This window comes from Sphaeramia orbicularis, chromosome 16, assembly GCF_902148855.1.
Source record: "Sphaeramia orbicularis chromosome 16, fSphaOr1.1, whole genome shotgun sequence".
Taxonomy (NCBI): Eukaryota; Metazoa; Chordata; class Actinopteri; order Kurtiformes; family Apogonidae; genus Sphaeramia; species Sphaeramia orbicularis.
Genome location: NC_043972.1, coordinates 35,788,800 through 35,809,431, shown reverse-complemented (window position 1 = coordinate 35,809,431; position 20,632 = coordinate 35,788,800). Strand labels below are relative to the sequence as shown.

The 20,632-nt window shown below is 38.4% G+C and overlaps 1 protein-coding gene across 1 annotated transcript; it reads right to left on the bottom strand.

Annotated features, from left to right (window-relative positions):
- Positions 1–1,047: 1,047 nt before the first annotated feature.
- abcb4 (ATP-binding cassette, sub-family B (MDR/TAP), member 4) lies at positions 1,048–17,635 on the bottom strand. The gene is made up of 25 exons (XM_030157008.1): positions 17,564–17,635; positions 16,680–16,839; positions 16,539–16,566; positions 16,101–16,292; positions 15,722–15,893; positions 15,488–15,612; positions 14,955–15,126; positions 14,763–14,876; positions 13,100–13,210; positions 12,886–13,011; positions 12,502–12,705; positions 12,084–12,254; positions 10,167–10,328; positions 9,892–10,071; positions 9,606–9,749; positions 9,397–9,507; positions 8,838–8,915; positions 7,392–7,475; positions 7,076–7,279; positions 6,889–6,989; positions 6,654–6,794; positions 4,430–4,586; positions 4,141–4,338; positions 3,411–3,617; positions 1,048–1,318 (listed from the first exon to the last, which is right to left on the bottom strand). Exons 1-25 carry the CDS (start codon positions 17,582–17,584, stop codon positions 1,166–1,168), a joined length of 3,516 nt encoding a protein of 1,171 aa, XP_030012868.1. The 5' UTR covers positions 17,585–17,635; the 3' UTR covers positions 1,048–1,165.
- Between the last annotated feature and the right edge of the window lie 2,997 nt (positions 17,636–20,632).

Genomic DNA, 20,632 nt, shown 5'->3' with positions numbered 1-20,632 from the left:
AGAGGAGGAGGAGGAACTGAAGTGAATGAAGCCAAATCTGGACCAGTCAGAAGACGACATAGAAATCAACTATAGTGTTTAGGTTCAGATTAGCATTATGTATCGCCTCTAACAAACAGGATTTCTAAAATGGTTCCTTAACACCATTATACATCATCAGCATCAGTTGTCATTAAAACTGTAAAACAGGTTAAAATGTGAATTACATTTTAACTCAGTGTTTTAAGCATAAAACTATCAACACCACTGGCTTTTAACCCACAAAAACCTATAGAGCCACCAGTGACCAAAAGCATCTACTGATCTAAAATGTTTAATAACTGTACAACCACATCAGTGCATGTAAACAATTCAAGTAAAATGCAGCTTCTCAGCTTTTAATGGTCATCACATATGACCCATAGTGAACATGGAAATGCCATCATCTTCTGCAACACTGATTCACCAGTAAAACCCATGTAATTTAATAAATTAAAGTGGGTGTAGATGCTTTATTATGTTCAGTTATAGTCACTTTTTCTTCAGTTTTCTCGGTTCTGGTATAATAACCTTTAAATTTACTCTGACCTCTTATGAACATCCATGTGATTAGTAAATTAAATATAGGAAAATACCTGAATTTCACTGAAAAATGTGAAATGCAGAAGATGATATTATAATAAATGGTGATAAATCCCTTAGGAAAGGGTAAATATAGAGTGAAAGGTATGTGAAAGTGGCCATAGGAAGGGTACAAGGTCTTTAAGGGTTAAAGGAACCAAAAAACTTTTATTTTACACTTTAGTCATGTATTTAGATTTAAGTTGTAACATTTCCTATAGTGCTAGATGAACATGAATGTATCACTGTACTGTATTTTTTTTAAAAGGTCAGTGAGGCCAAAAACACTCTTCCATTAATACATATGCTTATTTTTCCATAGTTTGTGGCTTGTATAAGGGTATTTTCCACAAAGACCTTTCCCAAAAAAAAAAAAAAATTCTCCAGATCATTTATAACTTATAAATTATATTATTATTAGAAATTATAAGTAAAGTGACTGCTCTGTCTTGAGTGAATAATTCCGGTTGTTTCTCTCCAAATTCTTTAAACTGTTCTTTAAACCTGACATATATTCAGCATGAATTCCACTGGTGTGACCTGAAACTGAGAAAGAAAAACACATTCAAACCTTCTCGCTCTCAGTGTCAAGTGCAGACGTGGCCTCATCCAGCAGCAGCATTTTGGGGTTACGGAGGATGGCTCGGGCTATGGCGACTCGCTGCTTCTGACCTCCTGACAGCTGGGCGCCCTTATCACCAGCCTGGGTGTCATACTTCTGCTCATGCAAACAGACAGAGGGGTGTACTCTGTTATTGTCAAAGTCATTTTTTCCCCATTCGAGTAGCATGAATTATTAATAAACTGGTGGTATTTTTGACAAAACAATTCCTCAATATCATTTCTTTAGCATAATACACTGCTATTCATTGTATGAGAAAACTTTTGTCATGATTTGGTGCTATATAAATAAATATTTGATTGATTAATTGATTGGTAGTGGATTCCATGCATCATCAGTTTCACATCTAATGGTATTATCATTTTAAAAGTATAAACACATTTATAAAGCTCTTTCCACAAAGATAACACATTGCTGATTAAGAAAACCTACTATTTCCATGTAAATGTAACTGTCCACTTAATGTCATGAATCAGTGATTATATTCTCGGAAACTTCAGTCACTGAGACAAAATGACAAAAACCATTAAGTTTAGACTATTCTCTAAATTGTTGATTGTTACAGAATTTCTTTGTAACCACATGCTTTGGATTCATTGAACAATATATCAGGATAAGATAAAACTTTATTTATCCCGCAGTGGGGAAATTCAAGTGTCCAGTAACATTTAGAGTAGAACGAGTGTAATAAATATTATAAAACACAATGGGACGACAAGAGTTGGAGTCATTACTGCAAACGTAACTTTAGTTAAGAATGAATAACTGTCCACAGCAATAATGTCAGACATCAAAGGGTTAAAATGTGAATGATTAACTCATCTGTAATAGGTAAAGGATTGATCTCAATATGTGGGCAAATAAAATGAAAACCCTTGAGCTCTAGTTACATGGAAGAGTGTAATGAGGCATGAGAGTTATGTTAAAATACTGTTAGTGACAAGTAAAAAAAAAAGTGTTTAGAAGAATCTGAGGGAAGATACAGGGTGACACAAAAAAACGGGAACTTTTAACAATCCAATAAAACCAAGAGTGATGGAAGAAAAATATTTTATTCATAGTAATTGAAACCTTAAAACATGCCACTTCAGAAACAATGATGGAATTTTCATTTTTAAAAATTACTTCCTGTAGATGGCGTCCTCCTGTACGAATGCATTCTTGAAATCTGCTGTTGAGATTCCTCATTGACTGCTGCAACATCTCAGCTGGGATACTGTGAATTTCATCCTGAATTCTCTGTTTTAACTCATCCAGAGTTCTTGGTCGAATCGTGTACACTTTACTCTTGAGATAGCCCCACAAGAAAAAAATCACAAACGGACAAATCTGGCGATCTAGGGGGCCAGGGAACGTTACCGAATCTTGAGATCACACGGTTACCGAACAATTCTCGCACAGCCGCCAATGGTTACTAAAATGGGGGTGTGTTTACTTGCTCAAGGTCACTATCTCGCAGTGCTGCCACTTGCTCATGTCTGCCAATACGCACTTAAAAAAATTCCTGTTTTTTTGGGTCACCCTGGAATTTAAAAAAAATGAAAATTCCATCATTGTTTCTTAAATGGCATGTCTTAAGGTTTCAATTACTATGAATAAAATATTTTTCTTCCATCACTCTTGGTTTTATTGGATTGTTAAAAAGTTCCCGTTTTTTTGTGTCACCCTGTAGAAACACCAACAAAGACCTGATATCTGACCATCACTGAGGATATTTTCACTGACTCATAAATTAAGATCAGAAGAAGCACAACTGGACAAAAATGGATTGAATTTAAAAGAAGCAAGAACCATTTGTTGATTGTTATGAATATATTGTACAACGTGGCTCACAGAGGGTCCATTTCAGTGTGTGCTGCATGTCTGCATGTACAATATAAACTGACAAAGACCCTTGTTCTCTTAATGTAAATAATTAAGTAAAAAATGTGGATATCTTGCCACTAAATAAAAATGTGAAATGAAAACATGCTTCTTGTACTTTGTGGGAGAATAGTCCTGAGTCAGAATAGGTGTGAGCTGCGTTTTGTAAACTGACAGACACTGTATTTTAATTCAGTTCTTATCTGGATGATTAAGGTAACCTTGAGACACTGTAAAAGATTATAACGGCTAGGTTATAAAACATGTAAACAACAGCACACACACATACAGTATGTCCGTGGCATGTGCACAGGAGACATGTTACCTTTGGCAGGCCCTGTATGAAGTCATGGATGTTGGCTGACTTAGCGGCCTCCTGTATTTCTTCCATGGTTACAGTACGGCTGTTGTCTCCATAGGCGATGTTTTCAGCCAGGGAGCAGTCGAACAGCACAGGCTCCTGGGATACGATGCCAATCTGAGACCTTAGCCAAAGGATATTCAAGTCTTTGACATTTCTTTTGTCCATCATCTGAGGGAGACATGGGCAGTAGAAATAAGCACAACTGGGCGAGTGGTTTAGTTCAGTTTAAATTCAACTTAAAAGCCATTGTGTGATTATAGTTTGTAGTCAGTTTGTTCTTGATAAAAGATCAGTTTTTTTCTTATTTTATTAAGTTCAGTTCAACATTTGCTGATCTTATGGGGCCAACAAAACATAACATAAAGGCTTGGAAATGTACAATGAAAACTAACCCTTCCAAAATCACAGGACATCAGAGGATAAAACAATAACAATAAAACAATAAATATTGATTTGCTCTTTCTCACGGGACTGGATGAGGGAACATACATTCTTTCTAGATAAAATTAAATGGTTAGAGTAGTAAATGTAGATAAAAAACACATGCTACAAAGAATGAGCCTCACGGTTTGTCAAGGTTGCTGTGTCATCAGCGCTGTGCTGTAAAGCAGCCATAAAAACACAGTCACGCAAACCTTCAGCTAAATGACAGTAGGTGAAGAGCCAAGAGTGACTGAGCACGCCTCCTTACCACGCTGCCTTCATTGGCGTCGTAGAACCTCTCCAGAAGCTGGATGGTGGTGCTCTTTCCACAGCCGCTACTGCCCACCAAAGCCAGGGTCTCTCCTTTGCTGACCATCAGATCCAGACCTCTGAGGATGGGCACATTAGGCCTTGTGGGGTAGTTAAACATCACGCCCTCAAAACACACGTTACCATCAAATTCATCCTAGAGTGTTGAGAGAAGGGACATGAGAGGGATGTGTACCCATGTTTGTGTGTGTTAACTGTGGCACCAGTGCGTGTCTCTGTGTCTATACCGGCGTCTCTCCATCTTTGGATAAATTATCAATGGCGGACTCTTTGTTTATCAGCATCATGAGGTGAGCGGCTGACACTTTGGCCCGGGCGTAGTTTGGAGCGAAGGCATTGGCCTCTCCGACAGCCATGGCCCCGTACACGAGAGCAGAAATCACACTGGAGGATGAAGTCAAACAAACAATCAATCAGCTCTAGTTTTACTACAGTGACACGAGTTAAGGGTGGAAACCTTTCCTCTGCTATCTCAAATAATCAGTCAGTTGAGTGTGAAACATGGTTACATAAGCCAACATAAAGCAGTGACATCTGAACCCTGTGTGTACAGTATTTACTGGTACATGCTACATGTTTAAGGGTTAGATTTTGAAGACTACAAATGGGACCGAAATCCTTCCACTCCCAGTATTCCACTTTATCATCTCAAACTAGACTGAATTTCTATGCCCAAATAGCTTTACATACAATGAACTGTGTTTTGTCCTTGCTTTTTTCATCAACATAAATTACTTTATAGAGATTTTATGGCTAATTTTAATATTTTCCTGTATTTAGTCTAAGTCTCTGGCCACCACTGGATCCTGACTGGAATTTTAATTTCTGGCATAAACTTTGAGTAAGTGCTTTTTGCTTTATAGTTTTATGGTCCATTGTAAGCAACAAAAGAAGCACTGGACTTTCGACTTCCTCTTTATGTAACAGGTGGAAAAAGAAGGCGGTGGCTTCGCTCAACAGTGACGAAAATGAGTACTGAAGGAATAGGTTCAAAAATGTCTGTTCAGTCGAGTGTTAAGGTAGCACATTCACATTTGCAAGTTAAATCACATTACTACTATTTATTTGGCTTGTATCTCTCAAAATGTGCACTGATGTTTCCTCAGCACATTTTGATGAAAATTTCCTTAAACCTGTGCCTCGTGTGTGAATCCTTGGCTTTACAGCCAGTGATGACAAAGTCATACAAGAAAAACACTCGGAGAGCGCAGACCTAAGCCAAGACAGATCTGCCCCCCCGATCACCACCAAAATTTAAGCATTTCTTCCTTGTGCCAGTATCAACATTTCCTGAAAATTTCATGAAAATCTGTCCATAACCTTTTGAGTTATCTTGCTCACAAACAAACAAACACGCACGCAAAGCAAAGCGATCACAATACCTCCTGGCAGAGGTCATAAACAGCCTCCACTCCCAGCATGGACTGATATTACCAGTGTGTTATCCCTGTCATAATCTAAACAGACACTCACTCTTCTGTTTTAGAGTCAAATGAGTCATTTTGTCACTGCATTCAATTGTGTTGTAGGTAAGACCACCTACACTGAGACCCAGACCAGGGGCAGACCAGATACACAGCAAGACCATCACAACAACAAAGTTTATCAAAAAGTTATATGTTGTGACAAGCTACTTCATTTTCTTTACCATAATACTGAAATGACAGTAAACTTTATGGTGATTAAAGTTCAACACAGGCAGTCTATTTAGTCAAATGATGCAAAGCAGAATTTAACCACTGCTCTATTTCTGTTGGTCCTGTTGTTACAGTTAGATTTATCTCCTACTGACAGACACTTGCTTCTAGTCCAAATATGTCAAATATCATTAAACCCATAAAGACCTAAAACAGCCACTGGTGACCAAAATCATCTACTGATCTAAAATGTTTAATACCTGCTGATGCATTAATCCTATCAACACATGAAAATAATTGGTATAAAATACAGTATGTAATTTTTTCATGGTCTTCAGATATGATCCATTTGGATGTTGAGAGGCTCTGTAGTGAACGTGGACAACATTAATTCACCAATAAAACCCACTGCATTTGATAAATGACAGTAGATGAAGACATTTGTTTTAATGATCAGTTATTAATATATTTGCTGAAAAAGTAACTTTTTCTTCAGTTTTCTCTGTTTTTTGATATAATAACCCTCAACTTTAATCTCAGCTTTTATAAACATCTACATGATCATCTACAATTAAATATAGGAAAATACATGATTTACACTGAAAAAAATGCAAACTAAGGGGGATAATATTACAATCAATGGTGATAAATCACTTAAGAAAGGTTAAATATAGAGAAAAATTCATTTGGGAACCACCACAAAAGTAGCACTGGGTTTTTATGGGTTAAATCAGAGATAACAAATTAACATAATATTGCTCAGTGTAGTGATAATCCTAAATTCTTAAGACCAACACTGATCAGCTGTACTCACAGGAAAACTCCTTCAACCTCTATCCTTTCTTTTTCAATAAGAAAAGCTCCAAAGCGGAAGCAGGCCGCATAAGCAAAGTAGACCATGGCCTGAGCGAGGGCGTAGGTGAGACCGAAGGCGTGGGCCTTTTTCCAGGCGTTCCTGTTGAGAGACAAATGTAGTGACATTTAATACATAAAACTATTCAGAGTGAATGAGGGACCAGCGGGTTAAGAATCATCTCTGGTCATCGTACTTGTATGGCACTTGGAGGTTTTCCTGATACAAAGACTCGAACCGGGCTTCTCTGTTGAGAGAGGCAACAGTGCGGATATTCTCGATGGCTTCTGTAGCAATCTGAAGACACATAAAAAACCATTAGCTCTACAAATACATTTAGTCTAATGGACCAAACCCAGAGCAAATACGCACTGAGCCTCTACCTTTCCAGCCTTCTCCAGCTCCTTCTTGTCTTCAGCTGCATGCCCAGCGAGCAGCTTCATCTCCAGAGCTCCAGCGAGGGCCATGAAAGGCACCACACCCATGATGAGGAGGCTGAGCTCCCAGCTGTACACAAAGGAGATGATCACGCTGGTGCCCAGGTTGGCCACGTTCTGAGCCAAGGTGGCCAGACGCGCCCCAGTCGCCTGAGCAGAGAGGAAACAGACAGGAAGCTCAATTTGTCAGTTTGTCAAAAAGCTTTAATGTGACGGAAGCAGCTTAGAGTTTTGCGTGTGAACGAAAGCTGTTCAGACTGACCCCTTGTACTTGGGCAGCGTCTGTGGCCAGTCTGGTTGTGAGGGCTCCAACACTGTTTTTTTTGTCATCAAACCAGCCCAGATCCTACAAGAAATCATGAATAACAGCTTAAAGTTAGCTGTTAAAATAAATAGAATATAGTAAATCCAAAAATCCAAAAAGTATTCACAGTGCTACACTTCTTTTTTCTTTTTTTCCACATTTTCTTGTGTTACAGACTTATTCCAAAATAGATTGAATTCATTTTTTACCTCAAAATTGTACACACAATGTTTTATAATGACAAAGTGAAAAAAGTTTGTTTGAAAATAAAAAAAATGTATAACATGTTCAAACAACTGAGTTTAATACAGGCCTTTGAAAGAGAACTTTGGCCTATATTTTCACACTTTATAATCTGATACTAGTTGTTTTTCTGTATCTGCAAAATTGAGGGAGTTACGGTCAAAAATTGGGTATTGTGAAAATTATGACCGTGAGTTTGATCTTTCAAGGTCATCGAAGGTCAACAAAACTGCTACCAAATGAAAGGCCATATGTAACTTCTGATGAGTTGATAATACTATGTTAGTCGATATCTGCCATCATTTCACAGATATAAGCCATTGTGTGAATTTACACACAAGTGACATGGAAACTTTCAACCGTTATAACTCAGAAACTGGAAGTGATAGAGGAAAACTAAAAGAACATTATTTGCTGCTTTTCTAAGATGAGCATTGTGGTAGAAGTTGTATTCTTCTGTCTCAAATAGTTCTAAAGTTATATGTGAATGGAAATTGCAAAAAAAAATTGCTGGAAATAGCAATATTTTATTATATATTATAATGATTTTTATATTAATGATACAGAAAAACAAAAAAATACATAATTTCCTACTTTTTCATGCTTTATAACATGGTACTAGTCATTTTTCTCTATCTGCAAAACTGAGTGAGTTTTAGACAAAAACTGAGTATTTTGAAAATCATAACCTTGCGTTTGACCTTTCTAGGTCATCCAAGGTCAACAAAATTGGTACTAAATGAAAGGTCATATTCAACTTCCTATAAGTCAATAATACAAAGTTAGTCAATATCTGTCTTAGTTTTCAAGATAGAAGCCATTTTCTGAATATGCAAATAAGGCACTTGACCTTAACTTTAGCCTACATCTCGGCTGTACTTTGGCCTAATATTGCCAAAAAGTAACCAAGTTAACTAGAGACCATGGCAAATCATTTGGTGATGGTTTGATTTCAATAATGTGCATACAGACAAACAGACATACGAACTGACCAATATGCTTGCCCTCCAACGAGCAATAAATAATTGTAGCACTGTGAATACTTTCTGTAAATCCACTGATAAGAAGACTAAACACCTGACAAACTCTGCTACATTTAGACCTTGAATGATACAGAAAATGACATTAATCTGTTTATGTAGGTCTCTTAGTCATACTTACCTGTCTCATTATAGCTGTAAAAGCCTTGAGTCGCAGTTTCAAAGTCAGAATCTCTCCAGATTTACCAAAACAGAAACCCTGTAGACAGTGAACAGACTTTATGAACATGAACTGCTGTAACCTTGTCTGTGCACGTTTTTACTTCAACACTATAATCTCAGCATGTGCACAGGCAGATGATAGTTATGATAAGATCCTCATAACATTAGTAACTATCTGTGGTTTCAGCTTTACTCTAGGCTACAGAGACAAAAATGTGAAACAGCATAACAAACTAGCATTAGTTTGTAGTTTAAGGGACTTATTGTCTCAACCTTCTGAAGTCCTGGTTGATGAGCAGCCAGTCATCAGAGTGCATCTCCAAAGTGTGTTTATTCATTATGGAGGTACTGGGATGTGGCTTGTGCTGCTGTTTATAGACTTCATGCTAAGCTAAACTGGTCAAGTTCTGGTCAAGAAAAATACAAGTAAATAAAAATAAAAAAAATAAAAAGTAAATGTAAAAAAAAAAAATTCATTCATATATATGTGTGTGTCTGTATAGATATGTACTCAGTACCTGTAGAAACATGGTCACAAAGGATGTAGCTCCAATAGCAACAAACAAAAGGGAATACATGGTGGATTTTTGCTTAACGCCTTCAGGATCTACATATAATTCTGTGAACACCTGAGGAAAACAAAAAAATGGAGTTTTACACAAAACATGTGAAGTTTACTCCAAAAACACACTATTGAACATTATCAGGACTGTATGAGGTAACCTACAGTTGTGATTTTGGAGAAAAGGATTGCAAACACAGGCTGCATTGCTCCGTTGATTATGGCACAAATGATCCCGACCACGATGTACGGCATTTCACTCATGTTGAGACGCATCACTTCAAAAAACGAGACAGGGGGGGGCTCCTCCTGCAGAAAGAGGAGGAGTTAGTTCAGTCACATCTCAGGAAGAGGATTAGAAGGAAAGCTGACAGAAAGAAATCTACAGTTCTGTCGTACTTGTGCTCTTGAAAACACTTCTGGGTAAAATATTGGCTTAACAGCAGCTCACCTCTGTCGTCTTTTCCTCATCCTCAGGTTTTTTTTTCTCTCCCTCTGAGGCAGCAAATGAAGACCCTCTCGTGGACTTCCTCCTGCGTACATAGGACCCCGCAGACCCAACTGCATCACTCTTCTCAACTTCATCCTCCTCACTTTCCTCCTCATTGTCATCGTTCACGTTCTTAAAGGTCTGGAGCAGTTAAAGAGAAAAGGAAAACAATCAGTGACTGACTGTTTCTGAGCCCAGTCTAATCAGACGGTAAACTTAAAATCTGTGTGTGTTACCTGCATGGTCACCAGTGTGTGGTACACTCCTTCTTTTTCCATAAGTTCAGTGTGCGTTCCAATCTCAGTAATTTCCCCTTTCTGGAAGCCAGCGATGACATCAGCGTTTCTGATGGTTGAAAGGCGGTGGGCTACAATGATGGTGGTCCGACCCATTCTGACCTACACACAAACATGTGTCTGAGGTCAGTGATAACATGTGATGTGTATTACAAATCAAACATGTCCTCAGGCCTACAACTACTTTACTGAGTGTTTTGGAACATTTCGAAGCAAAATCTTGAGACCTTATTTTGGAAAAATTATCAGCAGAGATCAATGGTGAGAGAGTAATACTCTTTTCATCCAGTTTGAGTTGTACTATGAATCCCACATCTGATGTTTGTCAAGACGGTTGAAGTTAGTAGTAAATATAGTAAAATACAATCTAGTCAATGCACTCTGGTGATACAGACAACAACATGATGGTTACAATACACATTTGATATCAATTTTCAAGAAAGTAGGGGGAAAAACTATTAAAATAACCAACAAGTGGTGCCAGGCACAACAAACCCTGCCCCTCGCACATATTGTAGCTTATTTTGGCATTGATCCAGCTGATGTCATCATGTCTATGCATGTGCTGATGTCAGCATATCAACTGCCTCTATATATGTGCCAAGCTTGAAATAAATTTAAATTTTTTAAAAATGGTTTTATAGACATTTGAAATTTTGCCCATTATAAGTAAATGGGAGAAGAAAAAAGATTTAAAAAGTTTATTAAAAATTGTAACTTGAACCTACTTTTCCCAAAATGTAATCAGATCTCATCTGGGTCACTGGCAATCTATAAACCCAATTTGGTATGAATTCAACCAATAGTTTTGCTGCTAGAGTGTTAACAAACAAACAAACAAACAAACAAACAAGTAAACAAACAAAAAACAAACAATACCCCTTGCCTCCCCTTCATGGGGCGGGGTAAAAATCATCACATGTTGAAGCTGTTGAAATGTCTTCAGTGGCTCTGAGTGGCTAGTGTTTATGTATTTTCACAGTCAGATACCTCAACTGTGACTTTTTTGACTTATTGACTTAAATTATTTTTAAAATTTACAAACATCATGTGTAAATGATGGAAACTTCACACAGGAAGAAGTTAATCTACTGAAAAACCACCCTGGGTTGAATGTGCAGTTTTAATACGTAAAAGTACTGGATAAAGTACTTAAAACTCATCAAACTGAAGTGAATATGAAACTTAACACACAGATCCAGCTCTAAAATAACCAGAAGAACCATAAAAGGAGAATGTGTCAGTCCTAGAAGAAGAAGTGGTTTATCCAATCTGCTTTTTCAATAACTGTATCTACAGAATTGAATATGCAATCAATACCCTTGTCTGCTGAAGTTATGGCTCATAAACATCTATATATGTGAACTTTGAAGATAGCAGTACCTGCCTCCTGCTGCTTTACTGCCGTAGTGTTTTTATTCTTTTATTCACTTCTAGAATTGTATTACACAGTATAGATTGGTGCCTGTTACATTGCATTGCATTTTAATGTATTTTTCCCTGCTATTTTAGTAATGTGTTGGATTTTTTTGGTGACATTTCTGTTGTTTCATATCTGTTTTCAGGCTAACTTTCTCTTCCCTGGTCAGGGATGATAAATGAAAATTAGCCCTGTTGAGTCTGGCTCATTTATAGTTTCTCATACATCGGTTAATTAATGAGCATTAGCCCTGTCAAACAAAGCAATTAATACAAAATATAAGTAGTTTTCAGAATATTTCAGTCTGAACCAAAAAAGAAGGTATGATGATTTGATGATAAACCAAACTTTTCTAATTCATGTCAGTTTATTTCTGTTCTCAGCGCCTGTATTATGTACAGGAGCTCTGAATGTACTGCATGTAGGTGAGTGTGTACCTTGTCAAGAGCAGCTTGTACAATGGTCTCACTCTCGGCATCCAGAGCAGACGTAGCTTCATCAAGCAGAAGGATTTTGGGGTTGCGGACCAGAGCTCGAGCGATGGCAATCCTCTGCTTCTGTCCTCCGCTCATCTGAGTCCCTCTGTCTCCGACCAGTGTCTCAAACTTCTGCTCGATGATAAGGATGTCAGCGTTAACAAGTGTTTTGAACAGTGTTTATAAAAACAAAGGGAGCAGAGTTATGAATACAGTATATTCGTATAGCTGCCTTTTGCACCTGCTTTTAATCTGTTTTAATATGTCTGGTTTCTGTTTTTATCTGTTGCATGTAAAGTGTCTTTGAGTTCTATGAAAAGTACTATACAAATAAAATGTATTATTATTATTATTATTATTATTATTATTACAGTCATACATCAGGAAGGTCCATAATGAAGTCATAAGCGTTGGCCTCCTTAGCAGCTTTTTCAATCTCTTCCTGTGTGACGTCCAGTCGACCAAATCTGATGTTCTCAGCAATGGTGGTGGCAAAGAGGATGGGCTCTTGACTCACGACTCCGATCATCTGTCTCAGGTAGCTGACGTTAAGAGTCCTGATGTCGTGACCGTCAATAAACACCTACCAAAACAGAGACAGTATGTTTGAAAGTGTCTCCACCCATTCATCCAGAAAAACAGAGATAACAGATAAAGTATGGAGCTGCATTTCAAAAACAACACATAAAATAATTTACATTCCGAGTGGATATAATAAAACATTTGAGAGACTGGAAATAAAGTCACTCTAAACGTCACTCACAGATCCTTCCTGAGGGTCATAAAACCTCTGCAACAACTGGATAGTTGTGCTTTTCCCACAGCCACTACTGCCCACTAAGGCCACAGTCTGCCCGGTTTTCACACTCAGAGACATGTTATCCAACACCTACAACAGAGTAATTATGTTATTTATTTATTAATGAGTGATAGTTTCACTTCATACAATGTCCACAGAGAGCAGAGTGAGAACATACTTTGATGTCTGGTCTTGACGGGTAGCAGAAGTGGATGTTCTTGAACTCTATGTTCCCTTTAATGGAGTCAGGCCTGAAACCATCTTCTGAGAAGCTGTTGATGCTTGGAACCTGTAGAGGCATCATTAAGGTTTCAGTTACATGAAAAAAGGTTTGCAGTTGACTCCAAGCAGAAAATCTACCCTCTCCTTCTTTATAGACTTCATATTCATCACCCTGGAGCTGATAAGACTTTAAATCCCAATAGGGATGGTACTGAATACTTGTTGCTTTACTTGTGCTTTTACCTCTTTTTCAATGAATTTTGTTATTGCTGAATGTATATCACTCTTTTTTTATATTTTAGCATGGTGTTTGTGCTCCATACCATGTATTTGGTGGAGCAAAATAAAATAAAATTCAATTCAATTAAATGAGTGATACTTGGAGTCTCTTAAGTCTCTGATGCACCCAAAATATTTTCTATTACATTGAACTTTACAAAAAAATTAGGGGTTTTTTGCTTTTCTTTTTGGTGCTTTTTAACTAGATATATCTGCCGAAACAGGGTGATTGTACATGCACCCTGTTATAATAGATGATGGTTTTGTGTGATTACCATTATATCTGACAGTATACTCTAGTTTCATTGATTTATTCTACATATATTGTTTTTGTTTGCTAATGCTGTACTCCTCATGCTGTATTTTCTTCATTGTGTTGTCTGTGTACTGTGTTGTACATCTGACCACTAGCACTGATGTAATCACTTTATCCTCTGTCTGTTTGTCCTGTATCCTGAAATGCAATAAAAGCAACGTTAAAAAAAAAAGATTTGGTTTGTCCACAGTGGGATAAAGAACCTGATTCTTATCATAACATCAAACAGACAATGGGAGGAAGAGTGTGAGGTCTCCAGGTTGATGTGAGGATATTTAACAAGGCCTTATATTTATTTACACAGCTCTTTGTGTTTTCTCTGCTACAGAAGCTCAGTACTGAAGATTTGAGAATTTTGAAAAAATTAAGAGTAATGTTCATAGTTTATATTAACCTATCTGCCTTAAAAATCAAAATCTACTGCAACTACAAAACTGTGTGTTGAAACATATGGTCTATATGGTGTAATTATTACTAACTTAAACAAATGCTGTTTAACCCACTAATGGAAAATATATTCTAATTTTTTTTTTTTTTTTTTAAACTAAATTAATTGAATCTACCAAGTGGATGTCTTTTCACAATTACCAATCCACATCAGTAAGTACAGATTTTGGCTCTTTGTCATTTAGCATCATAATTGAGTCAAACTATTATACTTTTCATATCTGTAAACTGTAAATCGTGGGATACTTTAATGCAACTATAGAGGATATAGTAATTCTCTGCATACACTCAGGCAGCCCTTGAAAGAATGTGTACTGAATAATTTGGACACATTCAGTGTGCTGAGGAAGGAGAACCACAGCTGTGCAATATCAACCCAATGATGTGCAATTCTTCATCCAAACAGCAGGAGATCCAATTAGTAAAAAAATCCAGGAGCTTATTAGTGACTCCATGTTGTCGGCTGCATCAAAGTGGCATCCAGGTGCGCCAGAGAACATGTTCAGTAATTGAAACTGACAAATGTCCAGCAGCAAAGAGAGTAAAAAATGTGCGTGCTTTTTCAGGCTTTCCTTACTCTGTCAATGATGCTGTAGACTTTATGTGCAGCTCCGCGGGCAGATGCATAGGCCTGGATGTTTGGAGACGTCTGTCCCAAGACGAAAGCTCCAATAAGGACGACAAAGAGCACCTATAGACAAACACTGGTGTCAGCTGTGTCCTCATGTGTGTAACAGGAGATGAGTTCACACATAATGAGTCTACTCACAGTGAGTACATTTCCAATAGTGTACTCTCCGCTCAGCACCAGTGTGCTGCCATACCAGAAGGCCAGAGCATACGACAGGTATATCACCAAGAAAGTGAAGCCCATGGCTATGTTAGCAGAGATGGCCTTCTTTATTCCCATGTTCTTAGCATCCTCCAAGTTCCTATGATATCTGTGGACGGATGAGCTCTGGGTTAACAGAAAGAAACTGAAAAATACAAAGGCCTGCTTTGAACAGCTCAGTTGCAGTGACAGTGTAACCTTTTGCCATGGATAAATCAACACTAATCTGATTCTGCTTATGGGTTTTATTCAGTTACAGAGGCCATTTTCTCGGATTTGTCTTGTCTTGTCTTGTATGGATTTTCTGCTGCCTTAGAAATATAGAAGCAAATAGCAGATGTCACGACTTGGATTTTTACAGCCCCACATTACAACCAGATACTTGATTAATTGTTTAATAAATAATAATTTTTGTATTTCTTTAAAATTTCAATCAACACATATGCATGTACAACATGGGACACACACACCTTTCAATTTCTTTGTCCTGACCATTGAAGGCAAACACTGTCCTGATGGCTGAAAGCACCTCCTCTGCCACAGCACCAGCTTTAGCATATGCACTCTGCTCCTTAGATGTAAAGGATGTCATCACCTACATAGACGACAAAGAGGGCACAGTGTTATTAAAAATACCCGCAGGAGTCAGTGTTCATATGATCAACATTAAATATACAGCAAGAGAAAATGAGCTTAAAACTCACCTTACCAAACAATCCTGCTGCTAAGCCCAGCACAGGACTGATGGCCAGGATGACAAGAGTCATTTTCCAACCTTTGGTGAAGCCGATGATGAAGGATGAAATAAATGTACTGAAGGCCTGGATCAGCAGTCCCACCTTGTCACCAATACCCTCTTGGATCTTATAGACATCACTGCCCGAGTAATAAAAATGACAAGTGAACGTCAGACATACTGGAACATTTGTGTCTGTTGACTGAAATTGATGTAAACTTGTTTGTCAGTCAACAAAAAAAATGTAGAGCAATAAATCTATAAACAGACTGAAGTCACTACTTTGCAAAAAGACATAACTTTCCCTCACACACCTTGTGCAAATGTGTGATTAATATGATACCCACTCTGTGAGACGTGTGTTGAGCTCTCCTGTCTCATTGATGTCAAACCAGCTGATGTCCTGCTGCATGATAGAGTGGAAAAACAGCTTGCGGATGCGTTTGACCTGCCGCCCTGCTGCAATTGTCCAGAGGGATACATGCAAGTAGCCCGATATCAGCATGGCGACTCCCATGATAGAGTAGTCGATGGCATAACTAGGGCAGAACAGTAAAACCATGTCAAATATGACTTTACAACCGCTTATACTTAAATAAAATACTCAGTGGGTGATTTCAAAGACAAGATATTAATGACGATTCCCATTGTCGCGCTCATTTTCTTTTTGTCCTTCTGCTATCATGTACTGTTAGGTCATACTATGTTGTTTCTTACTTCCGTTTGGACATATTAACACCTGAAACCACCTGTGTTTTGTGCCATAAAAAGTTCTGAAATCTCACCGTGTCATGTCGTCTTGTAAGGTGCTATCTTAAGGAAATAAGATGAAAGAAAAAAATACATATTTACAAAGGGATATATGTGCTGTTTCACTGTTATTTACTTTCTGTTATTATGTGTTTTCATATTTTTGGTGTACTCACTGATGAGGGTGAAGTTGTACTTGGAGGCGGCATCATTTACAAAACTGTCAGTCATGTCTCCAAATACAATACACAAGAGTGGAAAGAGGACTCCACACACAATGGCCATCAGTGTCGCAATAATGATCAACACGTATTCAGAGCCAGTTGCAAACCTGAACTGCAGCCATACAAAAAAAAAAAGAGTGTGACCAAAGGGAACAGTGTTTAGATGATGTCCGAAATCAGTTTGTGCATGTTATGGCTCCTCCTGGAAATGTGCCTGTGAAATTCTCCATTAAAAGAAAAACTTCAAACTCCAAGGAGTTATTATATTCTCACAGCAGGGGACCGGTCTGCACGAACAACAGGAGGATATGCTGCACTCACATCCGCTTCACAAACACAAAAATCTGAACACACACATACCCCATTAAGTTTTCCCTTGGCTTATTTTATGTCTTTAAATAAAAAATATTATATATTATATTTTCACACAATTTTCAGCTATGATTTATACTATATCTGTGCAAGATAGAGGAAATAATAACATCTAAATGCAGCCATTAATTCTCAGAAAAGTGATACTCTCTACTACTGTGATACTCTCTACATTGATTTTACTTGAATTTAGATTCATCATGGTGCTAAAAATGGCTCTAGTGGTGTGTGTGTGAGTGTGAGAGTGTGTGTACACACTCCATGTGTTGTAAAATCACACATGTAACTTTACAACCTCACAGCAGCACCTTACACATCAGTGTTAAGCTGAACGTCAGTCTAACTCCTTTTTTCTGTGTTACATAAATACAAACACAAACTGGTACTACATTATTTCAGTTTCAGGAGGACATGCAAAATATTAAGACAGAAAAAACTGCATTAACTTCGGTGACTTTACTTACCAAAGCTAAAGGTCCAACCATTGGGACTTTTTCTTTCTCCTTCTTTTCTTTCTTTTTTCCATCCTCTGTTGGATCACTGTAAAGGCATTAGGTGGAAATTACTAAATGACTGAGGCTTCTGTTCATATATAATAATGTAAAGTCAAACTTCTAAATCTGGCATATGTGCGCACCTTATTCCCCCATTTTGTTCGGGTTTGTCTGTAGGAACTTTAACAGTTCCGTCTTTTTCATCCATGACTGATCCTATGAGGAGGGAAAGGAGAGGGAGGCAGTCTTTGTAGGCTCTTCTCAGAAATTATCCTATATGTGTAGAAAACGTTATCAAATAATACGAATCAAACTCAGATTTGATTATTCACGGTCTTTTTCTGCATTAAATCGTAAACACACCGCCTATATGGTTATATAAGACACCTGTGGATCAGGTGAGACTGAAATAAATGAACTAATTCTACATACAGATACAGACCCGCTGTTTTCCTGCTGTTGTGCCCAGATCCCCTGTCCGTCCTCCGGTGTGTGATTGACACACACAGGCTGTTGTCATACCCAGGCTCTTGTCCGTCCTCCGTCCCCTCCTCCTGCCTCCCCCCACCTCACGTGGATTTATGGCTCCTGTGACCACGATAGGAAACGGGAGTGCACATTTTAGTACCTCTAAAATGAGACGATAAAATGAACAATTATCCGATCTAGTCCTTTATAATAACATTATTGTTGTTGGTGGTGTTTTTCGGTGTTGTTCCATCTTGTTGTCCGGTGAAGAGGCGCAGGTTCATGGACGAGGCTCCATGAATCATTGATCTCAGTCAACAGGCTCCAGGGCCGGAGCTACAGTCTGGAACCAACCGGAGGGGTATGGGACCCTTCTGAAATAAGAAATATTTACACCTTATTTTATTTTTATTTTATTTTATTTAGGCTTTCCACATTACTACAATGAACTAGCAGACAATGTGACAGCTTACCTTAGTTTTTGTAAGTTTTTGTCAACTGCCATAATTTGTATTTCATGCCACTCTATTGTTGTATATGAGTAGATGCTTCTGTTTTATTAGTATTTAGAGTTGTTGTTTTTATTTTACTTTTCTTACATTTACTTTTTTAAAATTTATCTAGAGCAGGGGTGTCAAACATGGCGTGTGGGACAAAACCAGCCAAAAGTTCCAATCTGGTGCAAAAATGACACTCAACATGTTAACAATCAATGGTATAAAGTGATTTTAGTTCAGGGACCACATACAGACCAATGCGGTCTCAAGAAGGTCAGACCAGTAAAATAATTGTATAATAACCTACAGATAGTATCAACTGTAAACCTTTAGAAATATAATGCCTATTACTAAATGTTTTGTGCCTTTGTAGATCCACTGCACATGCATAAATTTGCACTTATTTTTTGAGGAAATTTCAGGTTGTTCATCATTGTTTAGGTTCTTTTTTCTTTGTGAAAGGATAGTTTCAACAAGCAACTATTTTCTTTACTTTTTGGCACTAAAATCAAGAGAAAAATTTAGTGTTTTGTTATGCCCAGCTCGTATGAGAGCATAACAAAAGAAGGGAAGGTCCGCACAGTGACAATTAAAGGTAATGTATTTTAATAAAGATAAGCAAATCAAACTTACTCAGGTCAAAAAATCAGTAATCAGTGGTGAAGTGTAGGATGTGTGGATGCATGTGAGAACAAAGAAACCAGAAGAACCAAACAAACAAAACCAAAAATCAGACGGCCATGCTGGGAACCCCAGGTGTCATCAGGCAGGCAGGAGGGAGAGAGCCATTTTGGTTTCCAGCACACTTATATAGGGTCTGGCCAGGTGTGCCAAACGAGCAGGGTGGAGCCAACCAGAGCTAAAATGGAGGAAAACAAGGAGAACCACAGGCAAAATGGCCGACGGCCATCACACCCCCCCCCCATAAACACAAGACCCCACTAACAGGGTCTTAGTGTAGCATCAACAAGGTGCCCTAGAGAGTGCATCAGCCATTACATTATCACTACCTTTAATGTGACAAACATTCAGTGTGTAAGGCTGTAAAAATAACAGCCATCTCATAAGCCTACTATTGGCATTGTGCATGCTATTCAAAAATGTAAGTGGGTTATGATCAGTGTATACAGTCACCGGCTGTGAGGACCCAACATACACCTCAAAAAACTTTAAAGCCCAAATTAAAGCCAGAGTCTCTTTCTCGATCACTGAATAGTGCAACTGGTGACGATTAAACTTACGAGAGAAGAAGCACACAGGATGGTCAAGTCCCCCCTCCCCTTCCTGGAGGAGCACTGCCCCAGCTCCCACATCACTCGCATCCACCTGGATCTTAAAAGGTTTATGGAAGACTGGAGCTGCAAGCACTGGAGTGGAGCATATCAAAGTTTTCGCACCTTCAAAAGCATCTTGACAGGAGGATGACCAGACGAAAGGTGTATTCTTCTTCAGCAGGTTAGTCAGCGGAGCAACCACAGTGGAGAAGTTGGGACAAAAGCTGCGGTAATACCCCACTAACCCGAGGAACCTCATCAGCTCTTTTTTGGATGCAGGCACTGGATAGTGAAGCATAGCCTCCACCTTAGCCTGCACCGGACGGACTTCCCCCTGACCAACCACTTTGCCCAGATAGGTAACTGTTGCTTTAGCAAACTCACACTTTGCCAAATTAACAGTTAAGTTTGCCTGTGTCAACCTGTCGAACACTGCCCCCAGCCGCTGAACATGAGCTTCCCATGTGTCACTGAACACTATCACATCATCCAAATAAGATGAACACCCTTCCAACCCAGCTAAGACTTGATTCATAAGACGTTGAAATGTGGCTGGAGCGTTTCGGAGGCCAAATGGCATTACAGAATAGGAAAACAGACCCCACGGTGTAATAAAGGAAGAAATCTCCTTGGCCCTGGCTGTCAGTGGCACTTGCCAATACCCTTTCAGAAGGTCCAGCTTGGTCACAAATTTTGCCCCACCCACCTGATCAATGCAATCCTCAATCCGAGGAAGAGGGTAACAATCAGGCTTGGTGACTGCATTAACTTTTTTGAAATCAGTGCAGAACCTGTCTGAC